This window comes from Rhea pennata, chromosome 2, assembly GCF_028389875.1.
Source record: "Rhea pennata isolate bPtePen1 chromosome 2, bPtePen1.pri, whole genome shotgun sequence".
Classification (NCBI taxonomy): domain Eukaryota; kingdom Metazoa; phylum Chordata; class Aves; order Rheiformes; family Rheidae; genus Rhea; species Rhea pennata.
This window is the reverse complement of record NC_084664.1, coordinates 17224294-17244286: the sequence shown is the minus strand read 5'-3', so window position 1 is coordinate 17244286 and position 19993 is coordinate 17224294. Positions and strand designations below refer to the sequence as shown.

The 19993-nt window shown below is 40.3% G+C and overlaps 1 protein-coding gene across 4 annotated transcripts in view; it reads left to right on the top strand.

Annotated features, from left to right (window-relative positions):
- The window catches only part of JCAD (junctional cadherin 5 associated), a 68512-nt gene extending 48919 nt beyond the window's left edge, over nt 1–19593 (top strand). For all 4 annotated transcript variants that reach the window (XM_062568981.1, XM_062568978.1, XM_062568980.1 and 1 more), the window contains 2 exons: nt 6779–10443; nt 14068–19593. In XM_062568981.1, coding sequence (XP_062424965.1) covers nt 6779–10443; nt 14068–14102 — 3700 coding nt within the window. In that variant the 3' untranslated portion in view covers nt 14103–19593. The remainder of the gene's footprint in view (nt 1–6778; nt 10444–14067) is intronic.
- Nucleotides 19594–19993: the final 400 nt, after the last annotated feature.

Here is a 19993-nt window from a genome sequence, read left to right as displayed (position 1 = left end):
GGTAGAGTGAGGTCTTTGAGAATACTGAGGTGGCAGCAAGTTGCCAGGTGTGGAAAAATTTAATTTATTAATATGGTCTGTATTAGAAAGCTTTCTGGCAAGTTTGGAAAAGCTCAGTGCAAGTGCTGTAAAAACAAGGCAAAACCTCTTCCTTTCAAAAATGAATAGTTAAAAAAAATGAACACATCTTCTTCTGTCATGTGTATGGTCTGATTTTTGCTGTAAATTCAGCTGTGTGCCGCTCTCTATGGATATGGATATTCTTACATACACAAAGCTTTTTTTTTTTTTTTTTTAGAGGCAGCTCTCATGGAGTAAACATGAGAAGGTGCCTATATGTTTCTTTTTCAAACAGCTCAAACCCAATGGAAGCTCTTGTCATCACTTCATAAAACATGCTTGTACAACTGTGGCTTGCTTAATATGGAGGACGTGCACTTGAACTGGGACAGGCTAGGCAGGAAGAGCTGTGTGTATACAGCCCAGCTTTGGGCGTTGTTTTGCAGCTATTGGAGTGCTAAATATGAACAAAGGAAAGGGGCTAAGGCCGTACTAGAAGCAAGTTCAAATATGATGATGCTTTATAAAGAAAAGCCCCTTCCTCCTGCAGAAAAGGCTTGAAACTGAAAGCGGGACAAAACATTGTAGCCTTGGGATCTTGTCCTCCTATGAAGACCTTCAGTAACACATGGCAAAGAAATGTGTTCCCCAAGTGCTGGTCTTGTCTCTTCTTTCCCTTCCTGTCTCTTCCCCTTGCAAGCCTGTTGGCCTGGAGCAGAAATGACTGCTCATTGCCTGCTAGAATAACAGGAAAAACAAAAGCATGTGGTAAAAAGCAGCATTAGGGCCCCAAATCCCAACCGTGGTGTGTAATGGTTCTCTCTGTTCCAGGTGGGGCTCTGCCTAGTGCAGGTGGGTTAGTGCTAAAGAAGGAAGGAGAGGACACACATTTTATAGATAATAGAGAAGATCCTGTATGGTATACTTTGAGGTAGACCACAAACAGTGAAATGAGGAAAAATTCTGAAAAAGTAACAAAACAGGGAAAAAGCTTTAAAGCAGGAAAAGAGGGTGTACAGGGTGTGAAGAAAAAAGGTGTCACTTGGCCTTGGAACAGAGTTTGCAGTGCAGGTTAAAAACGGTGTGAATGAAGTATGGCTGTGCAAGGCTGGAAGCAGCTGTAGCGCTGCTGCTCCCACATCCTGGGAGGCCGAGCATGCTTTGAGTGCGTGTCAGTGGCGAGAAGACTGCCTCCTCTTCCGTTAAATCCGCAGGGTGTCAGTGCTGTGTGGGCTTGTTCAGCTGCCCCACGCTTGAGATGTGGCAAAGGTATCTATAACTGTTAAGTGTAGGCTGGGAAATGCATTACAAAACAATCCTCTGTGACAGTTTAAATGTCTCTTACTAGCCTCTCAAAAAGGTAGAGGTGGAATTTGTCAGCCTACAATGTAGTTAAATATTGTATCATGATTTTAAAAAGCTGCTTTTCCCCATAAAATAGAGAACAAAACCTTGCACTGGAGATAACTTTGTCACCTTTTAATAAAAATAGAAACTTTTTTTTCCCTATTATTATTATTATTAAGGCACCAATTCATAGTGACCCTATTTAGGACTCTTACAGGGTACTAGAAGCTATGAAAAAAAGGAAGGCCTTTGTGTCAGCCCTCTTTTTTTGTCATCCATGGGTGTGCAGCATACCTCTGGTGCAGTCAGAGAGCGATCCTGGAGCTGTCCTCCTCTTACTGTAAGGAAGGGTGATGAGATTCTTTGGGTGAGATCAAGTCAGAATGTCTGTAAGCTCCATGCTGCAACATCCATGTTTAAGTTGTGAAGCTCCAGGGTGATAATCTCAGGCTCTGCCTTGATACCCCTTGAAGGTAGACCCATGCTTCCCCTCCCCTGGGCAGGATCTGAGGCAAGAGGTGGTCATGCAAAGGTGAATTGTTTTAAAATGAAAGAGGACAGTTTTTTGTGATTGCCCACTTCGGGGAGTTCAGGCCTGTTATGGGCTGGTCTGTAATAAGCTTCACCAGGGACTTTGATCTCTCTCTGGTTTCTGGATCATTCAGGGAAATAGGTTCCTGGTCTTAGACGGGGACAGAACTGCATGTTTCAGAGCCTTGGAGAAAATCTGGGCCCAAAGAGGTGGCATCTAGCAAGCACAGTGGTTTTTTTGGACTTAACAGATTTAAAGTACCAGCTCCTTTTTCTAGATCAGCCTCTTAAAAGCTTCCAACTAGTAACAATTTGCAGAGAGGTTTGCTTGTTTTTTCTATGTTTAGCAACTGCTCTAATTAATAATACTTAATAATTAGGCTGAGCTTCAGGACCAACTTCTGTCACCTGCCTCCAGTTCATCCACCAGCCAGGTTATGTGGCACAGCATGCCAGGGCACACGAGAGGTAGTGATGCTGCCTTGTCAACCTAGCAGATGTTGGCACTGTGGCAGGAGAAAGCCAAAAGAAGTAGTCAGTAACCTACCTGACTAGCTTCATAAACCTTGACCAGGTCCATGGGAATTTAGAGAATGACGCAGACTACTCAGTGGTGGCAATTAGCTGTGCCACACTCTGTGGATAGTACTAGATGGTACTGGATGTCAAAAACCTACTCACCTTCCAAAAAGCCTCAGAAAAAAAGCAATGCTGCCCACTGTATTGCTGCCTTCACAGACAGGTTGCAGAGCTGAGCCTGTTTTGTAATGGCCAGAGGGGTGATTGCAGCAGAAGCGTGTGGGCACATCACATGGTGTTGCAAGTTGCAAGAGGCCCTGCTCCTGTTGACTTCTTGCTCCATCCTGTTGTTCTTCAGGCAGGCTATGGGGTGGGGAGGGCAAGTGGTCTGAGGGCAGTCCTTGTTTCACTGAGTATTAGGAGACTGCCCAGTAAAGGCTTTAAAAAGTTAGATGAGGCAAATAAAACAGGGAAGTTGACCTTAGGGGTAGAGATGGAGGATCCACAGGAGAACTACGTCCTGCTTCTCTTCTGAGTGGAAGACAAAGAACAGATGGGCCCTTTCCTTAGTTTTTGCGTGGGAGGAAGGACAGATGAACGAGGTTTTAGGTTGGTAGCTAGCAAATTTAGACATAAGTAGATACTATCATTAATTAAATCACCTGCTGGAAAAATTAGAAAACTAAACTGATGTTTCAAAATGTTGAGAGCATGTATATACAAGGATAGGATCCCAAACAAGAACAGAAATTGCCAGAACCATTCTCTGAAAATCATGTCCCCTTGCTGCTAAATCCTGGAAATTTCTAAACAGGGCCTCCCTGCTGGGCACAGTTTCCCCTGGGGTCATCAGCATGCGCATCTGGAGCGCTGAAGTGCCTTGTTCTTACGGCTTACCCACTGGGAGCCAGAAACATCACAGAAGCTTCCATGGTATTGCTAGATAACCCAGAAGTGGCCTCATTCTGCAAGGTTTTGACTTCACAGCCTGTGCCATGCTCCTCCACTTCTGTTCCCATTATGGGGATCGTGTAAGGTCCTGCTGGTCTAGCATCACTCTGGGGGAGCAAGGCATTTTCAACCCCATCTGATAGCTGCTGCTAAGAGAAATGCAGCCAACACAGGGCAGGGCTGATGGCCTAGTTTATTCCAAAGGCCTAAAATTCATAGAAAACTAGCAATTGCTTATTTATAATACAAGTTTTTCATTAGATTAATTTTATATAGAACCAACTTTATCACATGGAAAATGTGACATTTCTTAAAAGCAGACCTTTTAGAAAAGAGTTCATAGGGTTCAGATCTTCCTGACTGATCCCATGGACTACTCCAGTCACTAGTATCCTGCCGAAGCTGAAAAGCATCTGCAGGTTGATGCAGGCTGCTGTCTCCATCTGTGCCATTACATCAAGGGGTAAGGCAGAAATTTGCAGTAGTGAAGTATTTTGAATTTAGGATTACTCCTGAATGCTTCCCCTTCCACCTTTCCACCATTTTACAGGACTGCAAGACCCAGAAGCGAAAGATAGCGGGAAGGACTGCTGCATGGCCCCAGTTGCTGCCAGTCAGTGTGGTTATACTCTGAGGCTCATGCATTGTCCGAAGGGCTGCCTGCCAGCTCATATGCTGGATGCAGGCATGTGGGTAGTCCACTCACTGCTCCAGAGAGCAGTCCAAGGAGTCTTCAGCCTGGAGTCAAGTGAGAGAGTCCTTGAGGAGACTGCAGCATCCACTTCCCGCTGCACAGTGTATTGGCTTCCTCTCCAGTAGCTTACCGGGTCCAGGAAACAGGCTGCCCGTGTAACCACCTGCAGTGCCTGAGCCTGCGGTTGGAGAGATTCTCTGCTTTGTGACTATATCACAGAAAAGGCAAGGTTTTAAAAGCCTCCTTTTAAATGTCTTGTCTGCTCTCACTTTGCACTCATGATATGGTACAGGTCACAGGGTGGTTTATATCACGTTTCGAAGTTTATTACTGTAGCCTAGTTATTAATCTTTTAAAGGAACTGTAATCCTTTAAACAATCTTAAAATATGGAGGAACATGCTTTCTGTAACTGACGCTAGACCATCCTAACTTAGGGCTAATTTAGTACAATGAATATTTGAACTTGGGTTTTGTTTGTTTTTATAGAAAAAAAGAAAACTAACCAAAACTCTTCTGTTTCTAGTGGCTTCCTAGGAAAGAATCAAGTAATGCTTATCTATTAAAAATTTCCTATTAAACTCTTTAAATAGCTAGCCCATTTCATTCTTCTACTGTAAATTGCAATTGTTGCAAATCTCAAAATTAATGTTTGCCATACCTCCTTTCTACAATATTTTTTATATTTGTTTGGATAAGAATATGTTTTCACTTTATATTTAGTTTGCAGTTTGTTGGGTTTTTTAATTGTGGATTAACCTTTGCAACAATCGCGACAGTTTCTCTATCACTGGAAGTTTTAAGATTGAGATTTTTATATGCTTCTCTAAAAGACATGCTGCCATTGAAACAGGCATGATTCCAGGGAAATTTGATGGCATGTGTTAAGCGGGATGTCAGGCTAAGTAATTATGATGGACTTTTCTGATCTTATAATCTATGACTCCATAGTTTCTGTGATTTTTATAGACCCTTTTACAATGATTGATAAAATCACACCAGATATTTTGTGTTCCTAGTAGATCTGGCAGAATGGAAAGAACAATCTCTCCATTCCCTCTTTTGCTATTGCTAGACTCTGTTTCTCACCTTTTATTTCTTTTTTTTTTCTTTTTTTTTTTTTTGGAAACATAGATATAAGTGGCGCCATAACAGCATGGGAACAAGATGAAAAGGTGGATTTGATAATCTCAGAAGAAGGCAGCATTTGTTCAGCTGCGTGATTCAACATGCTGAGCAGCATAGAAATGTCCATCATTACCGCAATCAACTTCCCAATATAGGAGGTGTCCCGTTATATCTCATTGATTAATGAAGACTTTTATTACTTCCTGGGGTTCACCAATTGAACTTTACTTTGTGTTTCAGAGAGAGAATGTTTTGCTCAGCTGTTAGGTCTTAATCCAGTAGATTTAACAGGAACAAGATGCACCTCATCCCAGTTTGGTTTTTAAACTTTCATATTCATAGGATAAAGTTCATACTTATTAAAAAAATACTGAACGGTGCTATGAATCTGAACCGCTTAAGTTTGATTCTGAATTTTGAACTGTGTTACGCTTTCATAAAGTGGTATTTAAATAAATTATTGTTTTTTAGTAAAAAAGCCAGATGAAACTGTTTTTATACCTTGGGACTGAAGAAAGAGGAAGAAATTCTTGGGCTCTATCTACATACTTGTCCTATTTATGTCAATTTTGATTTTTCTTTCCAGTCCTATGCTAGTGGCAGCTCTGTAGTATAATGACAGTTATATGGTTGGACCTTGTACCTTAGGTACAAGAATAACAGAAAATGGTTCAAATAATAGAAGATTAATTATTTGCACAGAAAGGTACCAATTTCATTCAGCAGTAATATATAAAACAATTTACAGTATGTTCAGAACACATGAAGAACCTATTCTATTCATGTAAAGCCATGTTCTGATTTTTTTTTTATCTTCAGTAAAGTGTTTACTGTTTTTCATATATCAGTGATGTATTGTGGGAGTTAATAGCTCTTTAATTAAAAATGTTAAACTTCTTTTAAGGTATTTTAGATTTTAAATATTGGCTCCATCTTACTCAGAACAGTAGTAGTACATAACCGTAGTTGTAGAGTATCATTTTATTCAAAAACTTTAAAGAAATGTGTTATCTCAGAAAGAAGCATCAAAGCAAGAAATGACATGTTCAGTTTCAGCCCTTGTACTAGGATGCAAATCATACTTCTTGCAGAACATACATTATGAATTAGCCCCCTACCTGTTCTCTTTATCCTCTGCTTTTTAGCTTTAAATTCTTCTTAAACTTCTCTAGCACAGTAGTCCCCTTGAAGTCAATAGATTTTGATGTAACAGAGCGTAGAAATCAGTTCAACGTAATCATTTCTATTTTACTAGTGTCCATTGAGGGCTGTACATGTTTGCATGGCACATAACTGTGTGTATTTTATTTCTCCTCCTAACAGCTTTGCATAGCTAACAACATGCAAGCAGAGTTCCTTCGCCATTCCTTTGCTCATGTTAATGACTGATTTTTAAATCCTCTCATTAAAATCATAACTTCTTCTGGTTGTGAACCGATTACAAAATCCCATTGGCAAAACTCAACATCTGACTTCCTAATAGAGTTACTCATAAGGAAAAGAAAGGACATCTGTATAAATTGCCCATGACGCTGCATTTCTTTTTCAGGATTGATGACAGGCCTCAATTAACATGGTCTTCCCAGCCCAAGACAGATAAAGATCTTGCCTACTGGAGAAGAAGAGGACAAGACTTTAGTGTGTTACTGGGCTACTCACACAAAGGAGGCTCTGAAATGAAAGGACCGTCCCCAGCCCACGGGGCACACAGGCATGCTAAAGAAAGTCAGCTTAAGGTAGGAGCAGGCCCAGAGTATGCAAGAAGTGGTTTGCAGGAGAGCTGTAAAGTGCCTGGGGACTGCAAATGGCAAAATTTAAGAATGGAAAGCTGGAACCAACCAAAAAAAATAGGAAGGCAGATGTCAGATGGTGACAGGGAGAAACTGCTTCAAGATCTGTACTCATTGACCCTGGGAGACAATGTACTGAGCACCCATAACAAAGGGAAATCACAGTCATTGCCAAGAGTTCTTTCACCAGAGAGCTTGAGGTGTGTAGAAATGCCCTCCCTGACAAACAGTAACAGCACTCTCAGTGGAACTCAAACACCTTCTTATCCCCCAAATAGACTAACTTTGGAATCAACCAAACACCAAGAAACAGGAGGCCAATTCCTGCCACTGGCAAAACCCAAGTATGGAAGACCTCTGAAACCTCCGTCCTATGAACTGCAGCAGCAAACCAGGACACCTGCAGAAACCAGTGCTTTTCAGGACCACTATCGAAAAGATGAACCTATTTCCTATTTAGACAAAGTTAATGAGCCAAGGCAAGATGGTTGCATTCAAGACTCTGGTTTGGAGCCCCCTGTCTATGTACCTCCTCCATCTTACAAATCTCCACCTCACCAAAGTGTGACTCCACATTCGCTCAATGAAGTGCCTAACAGTGATGCATATGTTAACAGTGATCAGCAGAATACTGCCGAAAGGGCTGTCACCTGCCAACGACCAACCACAAATTCTTTCGAAACAGTAGGTGAACCTTGCAAAGACAACCATCTTTCTCATGGAAAGCAAAGCCGTGCTAGGCACCCTGCTGACTACCTGCGTTCTGTTCAGTATATTCCCTTTGACGATCCTCGAATACGACATATTAAAATTGCACCACCAGAAAGTCTCCAGGACAACATTAAATACACTGAAAATGCATGTAGTTCCAGTTCCGGTACTTTGCAAGATAGAGATCTTGAAGTACAGTATAACAGTGCCTTTTTGGATGCATCAGACTTATCTAATTCTGTAAAGGGAGAAAGAACTTCCGACAGCTCCACCCACAGTAACAGATGGTTGGCACCATCCATCCAAGATCAGGAAAATTGTGCCTTGTCTGACCAAAAAGACAGTTGTAGCACAACTAACCACAGTCCCCGTAACGAAGCCAGTACAGAGTACACACAAGGCAAACTTTCTGTAAGAAATTCACATATGGACAGCACCTGTGAGACTGTTACAAAAGTGAAAAAGTTTGAACCTGGAATTGGGATGCAGAGCAAAAAGAGTTCAAAGAAAAAAATGAATGAAACTATATTTTGTTTGGTCTCCATCCCAGTTAAATCAGAATCAAATCTGCCAGATACAGATAGGAACAACAACATAACCCAGAGCCCTGATAAGAATGGGTTTGATAACAATGGGGCTTTGCAAGAACAAAGTCTCTTAAGTATGTCTTCAACGGACTTAGAGTTACAAGCGCTTACAGGAAACATGACCAATAAAAATGAGTTACAAAAACAAGAGCTGTGGAGACCAGAAGAGTTCAAACAAATGAATGACCTCAGATTTATTCAGCCTACAAAACACAGAGAGCTCAAATACTCTGGCTCCTGGCCAGGTGATCAGTACAAAGACCAGCAGACGCAGACCAGTTTCACTGAAGAACCTAAAAGCCCACAATTTTTCCATGGTACAAAGCCTGGGAAACCCAGTAGTAATAAATTGCTAATTCCAAAGCTCATGGGATGCACAGCATCCACAATAGGGTCAAAGCAGACAGGGTTACCTTCTGACGGGAGAAACAGTACACAGAGTGCTTACAGCATGAAAGGTCAGACGTACCTCAGTCAATCTAGCAACAGTGCATTTTCAAGGACTGCCGTCTCTGTCCTTCAGGCCCCTTTGCCAAAGGCACATCAGAGCCAGCCTTCTGGGTCCAGCGGAAATGTGCCTGCCCGGGCAAGGGAAACTGGCCTGGTTTCCAAGGGTGATGTAGTTAAAGGAGAAGCAAGCACTCCATGTAACAGTAAAGAGCTGTTTGGCCAGTTCCTTTTGAAACCTGTAAGTCGCCGCCCCTGGGATGCAATAAGTGAGCTAGAAAGTTTTAACAAGGAACTGCAAGGACAGAAAGAGAGCACTAGTAGTGAGGAAGACTCAGAAGGTGCTGCAGCTTCTCCACAAGAGTGTGGCCTTACAAAGAGAAGGGTGTCCAGAAATGAGAAGTCAAACCAGGAACTAAGACAGGGTGGGAAACTGGAAACCATTGTGCCAGACATTCCTGTGTTTAAGTCAGGAAGAATTAAAAGTAAGTCTGAAAGTTGGAGTATGGGGACAGAGTACGGTGATCAGCAGAGCTGTGTTGGATCACAAAGTTCTTTGCAGCCAAGAGAGAGCAGTGAAGTAGTCAGGCCAGCAGATGGAAGTCTGATAACAGAAATGAGAGAAGAGGAAGCCAAGAGCAGAACAAACAAACGGCTAGTTAGTGCAGGCCCTATCAAGAGAGTTTTGTCTAGTAGCCCAAGCAATTCATGTCACAGTAATCCTTTCAATAATGCTGACTTAAAGGAGATGAATGAATATCAAAATTACCTAGACTTTGTTAAACCGAACAAAGGCATAACTCCCAGAAACGATACAGTATTAGAGAGAGGCACAATAGTACGCTTGTCGTTAACAAAAAGGAGCCAAGGGCACTCTGAGCCAGATTTGAGATCGGTGGGCCTTGATACAGCCTCAGAACCTAGTGTTAACAATTCTGATCATTCTTCAAATGTAAATGCAGTGGAAATCCCTCCGAATGAGTCATTGCAGGCAAGAGCTGCAAGGATTTTAGGCATAGAGATAGCAGTGGAATCTCTCCTTCCTGATGATAGAGTTGGGCTTCACTCAGGCACTAGTCCTGCTAATGGTGCCCAGGCCTTTGAATCATCAGTGGACAGTACAGTAAGTGGCAAAGAAGGAAAAAAAGATGATTCTTATGAAGGAAGACGAAAGTGTGGCTGGACAGAGAGTGCACTCTTTGTTGGAGAGGGAGGCCAATCTTTATACCCTGATGAATGCCAAACCACTGACCAAGAAGCCAGCACTAAAACTAAGATAACCAAGCAAGCTTTTGAACAACCTGCAGGTCCCTGCCAAGGTGAGGACCAAAACTTGTCTTGCAAGTCAGCTGTGTATCAGCATTCAGAAAAGAGAGTGAGAAGCACCTCAAAAGTGATAGAGACACTCCAAGGCAAACTCACTTCTCCATCTAGCCGGACTGCCATGGATCGCTTAGTGCGAATGAAGGAAGTTGACTCTGTGTCGCGGATGAGACGTCTGAGCATTAAGAGTGCAGACTCCGGAGAGGATGTTGATGAGGAGAAGCTGTCAAGGGTACAAGAGGAGAAGGGAAGCAAATCAGCAAACTCAGGGGGTGTTTCCAAGCGTGTGATCTCTCTCAGTGAAAATGGATATTTAGGTAGAATGGATAAGAAGACTGACAGAGATTTTTGTTTAGGTAAGATCCCATTATTTGAGATACAAGTGGGTACTGTTTTATTATGTAATGGGTCATTATTTCCTATGGTCACATAATTCCTCTCAAATAGTAACAGATTGTAGGTGGTACTACCCCATCTGATTGTCACCTTCTTTGTTTTCCTCAAGAGATAACCTGAGTGTTCTCTAATCCTATGTTAGGAGGAGTTACTGTAAAACTTAACTTTTGATACTGAAACTCATTCACAGAGACTGGAGCATTCCCCAAGGTCTTATCTCTGTCTAATTGTTTCAGAGAACTGCCTGCTTCAAAAAGCAGAATTCAGAGATAGTCACTATTGTGCCGGTGTTTAGGAACATATGGTGATGTAATCATAGCCTCTCCGTGAATACCTGATTTTCCCTCTCTAATATTTAAGTGGACACATACTATATATATGCTTTTTCACTGAGCACCTTTTTTTTCTTTTCCTTTTTGTTCCTCATCTGTCAAAAGCATATAAACTTATGTAGCCCATATGCATCCCCAGCATAACTGTTCTCTCTGAAACAGTTTTCAAATGATAGTGTGTTGAATCACTGAAAACAAGTTGTTGTCATAGATTTATGTAAAAGGATAAATCTCCCAGGCCACCTGTCCAGTACATTAAATTAATTGGAGTGAGCAAATGTACGGTGTGAAAGTTGTTAAATTAGTATTAATCTCCCCCTTGCTTTTTCCATCCTCTCTGTACAGCTGACATTGTACCTTGAAATTTACACTAGTTATTCATTAAACTCCATCAATATAAATCTGCCTACATATTTCCAGTACAGAGGCACTGAAATTAAATGAAGCATACTTGAAAGTAGATTTACTTATTTCCTCCCAAAGAGAAATGATTGTATGAATTTTAAGTATTAACTCTGGTTTTCTTACAGTCTTTCCCTTCATGACCTTTCCTGCACCCACAGCTGTGTGTGTCTTTGTGCTCCAAACTGTATTCTCTAGACCAGATTTTCTAAATTGGCAAATTCAGCTTCCTTGTACCCATCAGGTCTAGCATGTTCCACATGTATCTCATATGTTTTCTTCTCTTGATGTTTCTGCTGGAAAATAACTGTTGTGATGACAATGACTTCAGAGATGCATCAAAACAGATCGTGTGTGTTTTACTGGAGACTTGTGCTTGGAGTTATTCTGCAGTAGATTAGGTCTAATTGTATCCCTCTTACTGACAATGCCAAGCTTGTATTCTGCAGTGTGTTACCATTGGAACCGTTCCCTTGCAACCATGAGAGTCTTCCTCATGACAAGATAGCATGGCTCATCCTTCCAGCTGCACACATGCTGGAACCATAAGGAACAACATGAGTGAGACAGAGTGATAGTCTTATAATCGCAGTTGGGGCCCATCATAGAGGCTATAGGCCTTAGCAGAAACAGGCTTTTACCTGTTTCCACTTGGCAGATGAATGATCATCAATGATCATCATGAATGTAAGGGCTCCACTGAAACTCAGCACAAAAGGCTGATCTTCCAATGCAAATACTGTCATTAGAAGACCATGCCCAGATGTTCACAAATGCAGTGAATATCTTTTCTCCTTTGCCTTTTGAAGACTCTTTCTGTGAAGCTGCTGATCTAGCTTTTTGTTTCTATAGAAAGCACTTCAAATGAGCTTAACTACATTTTGAATAACTGCTTGTGTATCAGTGCTAGAACTCTCATGTTGCACCTCTAGAAGTGTGGCATAGCTAGAATTCCTCCTGACAGTCTGGCCCTCCTCTGTGCTTGGTTTAGATATTGAAAATGTTGGGTAAGCATTGAAGGAATAAACTGAATCATGCAGATTCTCCATGTGTTGTGACCTGTGTTCTCACCTTCTTGCCCCCACCAAGCACACACACACAGAAATAGTGAGCACCTGCAATTCTGAGGTGAACTATTAGTATCAGTGTGTCTGAAAATTGGTCCATAGCGGCCTTAGGAAAATCAGGAAAATGTGAATCCATTTCTATTTTTAGGTCAATCTCATACAGAACAGTTCAGAATTTTTGTACGTTCTTGTAGTTTAGATGGGAAAACATTTAAAATTGTAAAAGTATTACTGCTTTAGAAGGATCTTCCCATGCAGTCAGTGCATTAAGCTTAGAAAGCAGCAGCACTGTCCCAGAGTGCACCCTGAACACTATTTCCCTCTTGGGTTTTTTGCATTCATATGGTGGCTGTCCTAGACATTTGGAAATACAAGAAGAGAGTGCATGGTAATAAGCAGTTCTGAAAACATAGGTGTTGCTGGCACAGACTCTTTCCTTGGCTGGCTTTGCAATTTGAGGAGAGCTGGGACGAGAAAGGGTAAGGGATCCAGCACCAATAATCCAGCCACTAGGGAAAAAATCCATAAACTCTTTCTTGGCCAATCTCCCCTTGATATAAGTCTGGATGCTGCAGGTGGATACTTGCACATAGGAGTAAAATTTTCACTGTGAGAGTTTTTATGCTTATTTGAATAGTCACTCACATCTACATAAAAGTCTTCAGGGTGAACATTTTACTCCTAAATGTGATATTTATGTGTGCAACTATTTTCATGCTTAACTGTTCAAATGAGAGTGCTATGGGAATTCAGCCTGCCCGAGGGACTTTTAAGATTAGCATTATAAAGTTATATAAGAATCACAAGTAGCACATGGTAGCACAGACTGTAGTGCAAGTTTGTCCAGGCCCTTGTGCGCTTACAGGCTGCTCCTTCGGTATCTCTCGTTCTTCCGCTCTGTGATTGCATTGCGTTGCATTGCGTTCCAAGGTGCCTAGAGGAATGCAGACGTGCATGACAGTAGAGGGCAGGCAGATCTCGCAAGGCCAAGCTCTTTCAATATAATCACAGCACAAACTCCCACAAAGTCCCAAGCATGGAAGAAAATGCGCATATATGCCTACATCATGGCAAACGTCTAGGCAAATCCTATAAAGAAGTCTGATAGAAAAGTGCCTTTGGGGGTTCAGGAAAAGTGAAGTGCAGTCAGTGCTCTGCACTGTGAAGGGATGGGCTTAAAATTTAGAAAAATGGCAGTAAGCCAGGCCTGTGCTTTAGTGAATAAAGTTCAAAATACACGCTGCAAATTTGCAGACTGAAGAGAGACAGCCTAACTGTACTGATGTAACACATCTATGCTTTCCAGTATTCCACTGAATTATTCTCAATCTGAGGAGGACCTGCAGTGAATTAAAATGTCCTCATGACTGAACTGTATCATCGCTTGTTCAGGTAGCCTTAAACACCATGCTAGGAAGCTTGCAGAATTTACTTAGAGTTCTGTCCAAAAAGAGGACATCTTATGTCTCTCTTTCTCCCTCCCTCTGAAAGCATCTGAAAATCAGAAGTAAGACAATGAGCTTGTTTCTTCCTCCCTACCCAAGGATTTCCTAATTTTATCCCCTTACATTTGGTCTAAGTAGCTTCCAGTTACACTGGTGTGAGTACAGAATTTGAGTCAGGAATGTAGTATTTCTATTTAGGGCTGTCAGTCCAGTATTACCTTCTTTTTAAAAAATAAGTATTAGGAGAAAAAGATGTCTCATTTCCCTGACTTGCTGCACATACTAACATTGAGTATATTTCAGAATATGTTTTAATACTGTTTTCTTGTCATTTTCAGATACGTATGACCCCACCAAAGTTGAAAAGGTGTGATATAAATGGAGATGAGAACAGAGAGATTTCTGCTCTACTAAGAATGTTTCACCAATTTTTGCTGGGTGCTTTTTGTTTGTTTTTGTATTTTGATGATTGGATATTGCCTCCATTTGTGGTGTTCATGGTGTACTAATGATGCCTTTACCCATGCCACTAGGAATTAGCTATTCATATATAAAACTGTTGCAGAGACCACAGAAAAATCTGACTTCCACATTGAAACCATCAGGCTTTGTAGCATTTAAGATGTAATGCCTACAGTGAGCAAAGAGATTTTGTCTGAACTGTGATTCAGTCTTCAGCGAGGATGGTAAAATGCATGAAACAAGGCTTTTGAGCTTTCTCTTTGGTGTAAATGTAAATGTGGGAGATTAGTGAAATGAATTTTAAAAGAATGTGAATATATAAGCTAAACTTCTTAGTCTCTGAAGTCTAAACTTTGTTTAACTTAAGAGATTTTTGGCTAAGTAGAAAGTGCTGCTGCACTGAATGGGGGAGAGAGTGCGAGACAATGGTAGTGAGGATTGATTGTGAAATTATTTCTGACTTCCAGAGTTTGAAATTACTTGGATTAAATACTTATTTGCCACCTAGAGAGAAGAAAAGCTAAAACCCCCAAGCTTCTAAAAGATGAAGACTTTTGTAGGACTGTGTACAGAATATGTAATTACAGTAGCTGGCAACTAGTGTTTCAAACCAATGCAAAGTATACCACTGGCTGTTTTGCACTCAGTATTACCTATTTTTGTTTTGCTGTTTAGAAATTCTTTATATGACAGAATAGTAGCTGGTTTAAAATAGCCCATTTTAACAAAGTAACTATATTTCTTGTTACAGAATACTATCTATTTTTCTACGATGTAAACAATTGCTAACAAGTGGCAAGTATAAAGAAGTATTATTATTATTATTATTATTATTATATTTTAAGAAGACTTATCCCTCTGAGTGAAAGTGACCCAAGCAAATTCCACTTCTGTATCTTAATACACACTCCATACTGCCACATGTTCAGTAGTGCTATCTTATTTTGTTGTGAAAAGAGCCATCTGTATATGTGTGTGTGTACTACAGGGTTAATTTCTATTTTTTCCCTGCTCAACCCTTGGATCGCCTTCCTGGAGCAACTTTCTGAAAGACAGCTGAGAACCGTCTGAGTTGGTGTTCCTGCCATAACATTCCAATGACTGTAATTACCAAAAAGTGCGTATGGATTTTTGTGTCGGTGTCTCTGAACAGCTCAGATAAAATACCTGGTTTCTTTCTTTTACTTTGTTTCTTTTTACATATTGTGGTTTTGGATTAGGCCAGTATATATAAACAAATAAAGCTGGGTTAAATTCTTCCCTGAAGCCAGCTGATGTTGCTGGGGAGGAGTTTCCACGTCTTCTCTGAGGTATTTAAATACATGGCTTTAAATATATATTATCTGCACACACAAATGCATGAATTACGGATTTTATTGTAAAGCCCATGCATTCTGCTTTTTGATATTGAATTAGCCTCCATAGTATCTGTATCTTTAAAGCCTTCATGTCCACTCCTGTGTGGGTTTTTTTTAAGTGTTTCTGTTTGCTAACATTCTTCTGATGACTTGTTCATGTACTTCACTGGTCTCTTCTACTGGCCTTTTTTGTTTTTGTAGCATAATTTTATTTTTAAAAATCTTTTAAATTACTGAAATACTGTTTTTTTTCCCTATGTCTGTAATTCGGAAAAACAAGGGGAAAAACACTTATCCTGTGCTTTGGCAGCAAGAATTGCTTGTCTGTAACACATGATTCTGTTAAATATGGACTATTTAAAGCTTGTTTAAAAAGAAAATGTCGTGCATAATTGGTTTTATTAACTCTTGTGTGTGCTCCCTAGCAATACTTTTGCCAAAATGTTCCCATCAGTCTTACTTTACCCACCTTTCTTTTAAAAGCCATCTTTCTCACTAATATCTGTGTAGGACATCTAGGGGTAGTAAATGCCTACAAAATATGTTTTCCCCATAGATCTCTCCACAAAGACCCACTTGGTAAAATGAATCACTTGCATTCTCATCATCCCACTTACTAGTAAAACTGAGATGCCTGGCAAATTTACCTTTAATTTCTGGAGAACTTTAAATAGTCATGTATCACCAGTACTACTACTCCAGTTCATTTCTCTGAGAAACAACAGGTTTTCATGCATCTTTTTTTCTAATGAGGAGAGGCTTAATTGATTTTGAAATCAGTCATGTCAGGTGATTACTTTTCCAATGCATGCAAAGAGCCAGTATCTTTAAAAAAAAAGAAATAAGCAAAATTATTGAAGGGGAGGTTTTATTGCCTAAGAGTGAGAAATTAAAATCTAGAAAGTCAGTTAGGAAGGCTTACTGTGCAGTAGTTTGTGACTGACCAATAGATGAAAGACTAGAGGTAGTACTGCTATAAAAATGTCTTTGTATTTGTCTAGCAAAAGTAGTTATTTCTTTTCCTACTATGATACATACATCTCAGAAATACATAAAATACATTTTTATGAATTGTGGCTCAGTGTCTCTACAGTACCTGTGTCATAAAGAAGACGTCAGGTATCTCACTGGGCTGGTGAATACCATAGGTGGACACCTTTCCAGAAACCTTTTGCTGGTAGCAAATACCAGTCAACAGAAAGTTACCCTTACACTAAATGTAATTAAAAACCCAATACCCTAAATGGTGACTTCAGTGTCTGTCTCAGTGGGTACATAAAACTATCATGGCAATAGCTGTCACTGGTAATGATAATCTCAGAGGCTCAGGAGTGAGGAGGTGTGGAGGAAGAGGATGTGGCAGTCTCTTTCCTGTGTCTCCTCCAGTGCAGGAATATGACTGCAGAACAGCAGTGGATAACTGCACATTTATCTTTATTCTCAAGAAAAAGAGCTGGTTCCTCAAAAATCACATTATTATCAGATTTTGTATAGCTAGTTTGCCATACTGCTGTAACTAGGGGAGTTTGTGTTGAGTAACAAGATATCAAAGTGGTTATTTGGACAGATGTTACTTTCACAAGCATTCCCAGAAATTCCCATGCAAAGAATCAGTGCCTGGTTTATACATTTTAAAAAGCGTTTAAACAAGGAGACTCCTGTGGAGCTGGGTAGCTAAATAAGATCTGCCATCTCGTTCTGTGTACTCTGCTGAAATCCAGAATAGATAGCGCAAGAGGTTAGTGGAAGTAACAGCACTTATGTCAGTGCTAAGGTATCAGCTCTGCTGCCAGGACAATCAAAAATGAATCCAAAGTGTCAGGCCCTTGTCTTCTGTTGAGCTTCAGGGGCTACTGAGCCTTACTCACCCATGTTAACAAAGAAAGACAAGTCACTTTGGAGTCCCAGTGGAGAAGTGTGAAGCAAGAAGACTCTCAGGGATTCCCTGAGGAGAATGTCATTTTTGGAAGGTAAAAGTGCTCCCTCGTGTGGTTCCCCTGAGTATAAATTGGAGGTTGTTTCCATGAAGAGTCACTATCTACTTGATCTCACTACAACTCTTGCTGGAGTGATTTTGAATTGGGTAGGAGAAAGTGGTTTGAGCAGAGCTCTTGGGTATGGCTTTCAAATCCCACTGGATTCATGGCTAATCCATGGCATGGATTGGGAAAAGCAAAGGAGGGATGACCAATGACTAAAGATCATTGGTAATTGAAATGCCCAGGGATACACTTGTAATCAGTTAATTTTTTTTAAAAAAGCCTTCCTAGACTTATGAAATACTGAACTATTTCATACAACGGATTTTACCAGCAAGTTAGTCTTTACTGCAGACAACGGTGTCCTGTACTGAAACCATCAGGATTCCTTAACTCAGCTCTTGACAGGACATGGAATAATGCAAGAACGTTAGGCGTAAATAATCAATATACTTAAACATCTAATAAGTCTTGGAAAAAAACATGAGAGATTGTTTACAGTACATGTTTGAAGTGTTCAATGAATAAAACTAATATGTCAAGGGTGCACCCCTTGAAAATAACCACTCCCACTAGGCTTATTTATATATAAATATTTGAATTTAGTAGAATGTTCCTGTTATCTAATACTATAAATCAATATTAGTATCTATGGTCAATGTTCTATTGCCTTTGGCACATGGACAGCCAACTGAATGTTGTTTTCATAGTACTGGAACTCCCTTTTGGGTTAAAACATTGACATTTTCATCTCTGCCTCTTTTCATGGGAAAAATTAGTGGGATAAAAGTAAAAGTGAAATGTTCTTGTATTTCAAATGGCAGTTCTTGCACTGTTGCTCAGGTTCAAGATCTAACTGAAACAAGTATATCTGAGAACTGAGTATTTCCCTAATAGAAGCCATTCACTTAAATAGGTGAAACAAAACTATAAGGTAACCTATGCTAAATTGAATGGAAAGGATTGGTAGCTTGTCGGCCTTTTGAATGTTTTCTGTAAAGCACTCCTCCTGCAGGGCATTGGTATTTTCTAGGTTAAGGATCAAATACTCCTCTATTTTCATACCAGTGGCAATAATGGCATGATGTTGCAGTCCTGATCTACTGGTGTAAGCTTCACTTATATGAGTAGTGCACTAAATGTACTGGGACTATACAGACAAGTAACAGTTTAAAGGATCAAGCTGGAGATTTCATGAGATGATGACTATATATCATTGAAACTATTAGAAAAGTTGGGCAATTTTTATTTAATTCTCTTGTTCCAACTAGTGCAGAAATGTTCAGTGAACTGGGAACTTTCCGGGAACTAAAGGAAAGCTGTTTATCATCAGCTCTATTTTTTAAAGAAAAAAAAATGTTTCAAACAAAGAAAAGGGAATCCTGATACCAATAGCAAAACCCTAAACCACAATGCTATCTCCCACCCATGCTGAGAAATATGTTTACAATATGGCTTGCAAAGCTGCACAGCAGGGAGAGAGTGAAGGGTACTTAAGTCAGAATTGACCAACGCATGGCTGAGTTTAGAAATAAAAATGGAATTTTCCCAGCCAAGAGAAACCGTAGTAGCATACAGACTATAAAGTAAAGGAGGAACTTTCTACTCTCAACAGCAGCAATCATAGCCTTTTTTTTAGCTCTGGACTGGCAGAGAAAATAATTAGAACCATTCCAAAAGCTATTCCTAAGCTGGGAGGAAAACAAGGAGATGTAAGTGCTAGACAGTATGTATCAGTGTTCTTGTTTCTTTGTCCTTATACAATGCACGTAATTCTCCACACTGACTTTCAAGATACTATGGCCTATCCTCAAAGCCAATACTAGCTCATTGACCTGGATTTTTACTTTAGGTAGCCCAAGGGCAGAGATAGAGGAAAGAGGGAGGAAACAGGGGTAAGCAGTTGCAGTAGTATTTATATGATGTCACAGGATGAATGTGTTTTAAGAATTTCTTTGTATTTTTTCTGCACAATACAAATAATGTATTTCTGTGCTTACATGTAAACTGGAGGGAGGCTGGTATCCAACAAGGAGATATTCTCCAAATAAAGATTTTGCATGGATATGCTCCTCTGTGGATTTGTTATTAGTATGGGGCAAAATGGAACATGTCCCCTACAGTTTGGATTACCTTGAAGAAAGGTAAGTGTAATCAGTGAAGTGTTAAAGGCTACAGTATTCTTCAGGGGACTGCTACTTCACTACACTAAAACCTCATACCGGTAGTCCTATTATGTCGTCAGGTACAGAAATCGTCTTTTATCTTTCATGTGTTCATTTTTTAAAAAATTACTTTCCACATCCATACTTACTCAGTTCTTCACAGATTCTAGGTCATATTTCCAAGCTGTGTACTACCTGTTTGCTAATTTTAGAGTATGTTCTGCCTCTGTGCAAGTGTCTGGTCCTCCTGGCAACCAGCCATTTGCGCTAGCTAAAGCTACCATTCCAGAGCATTTTCCA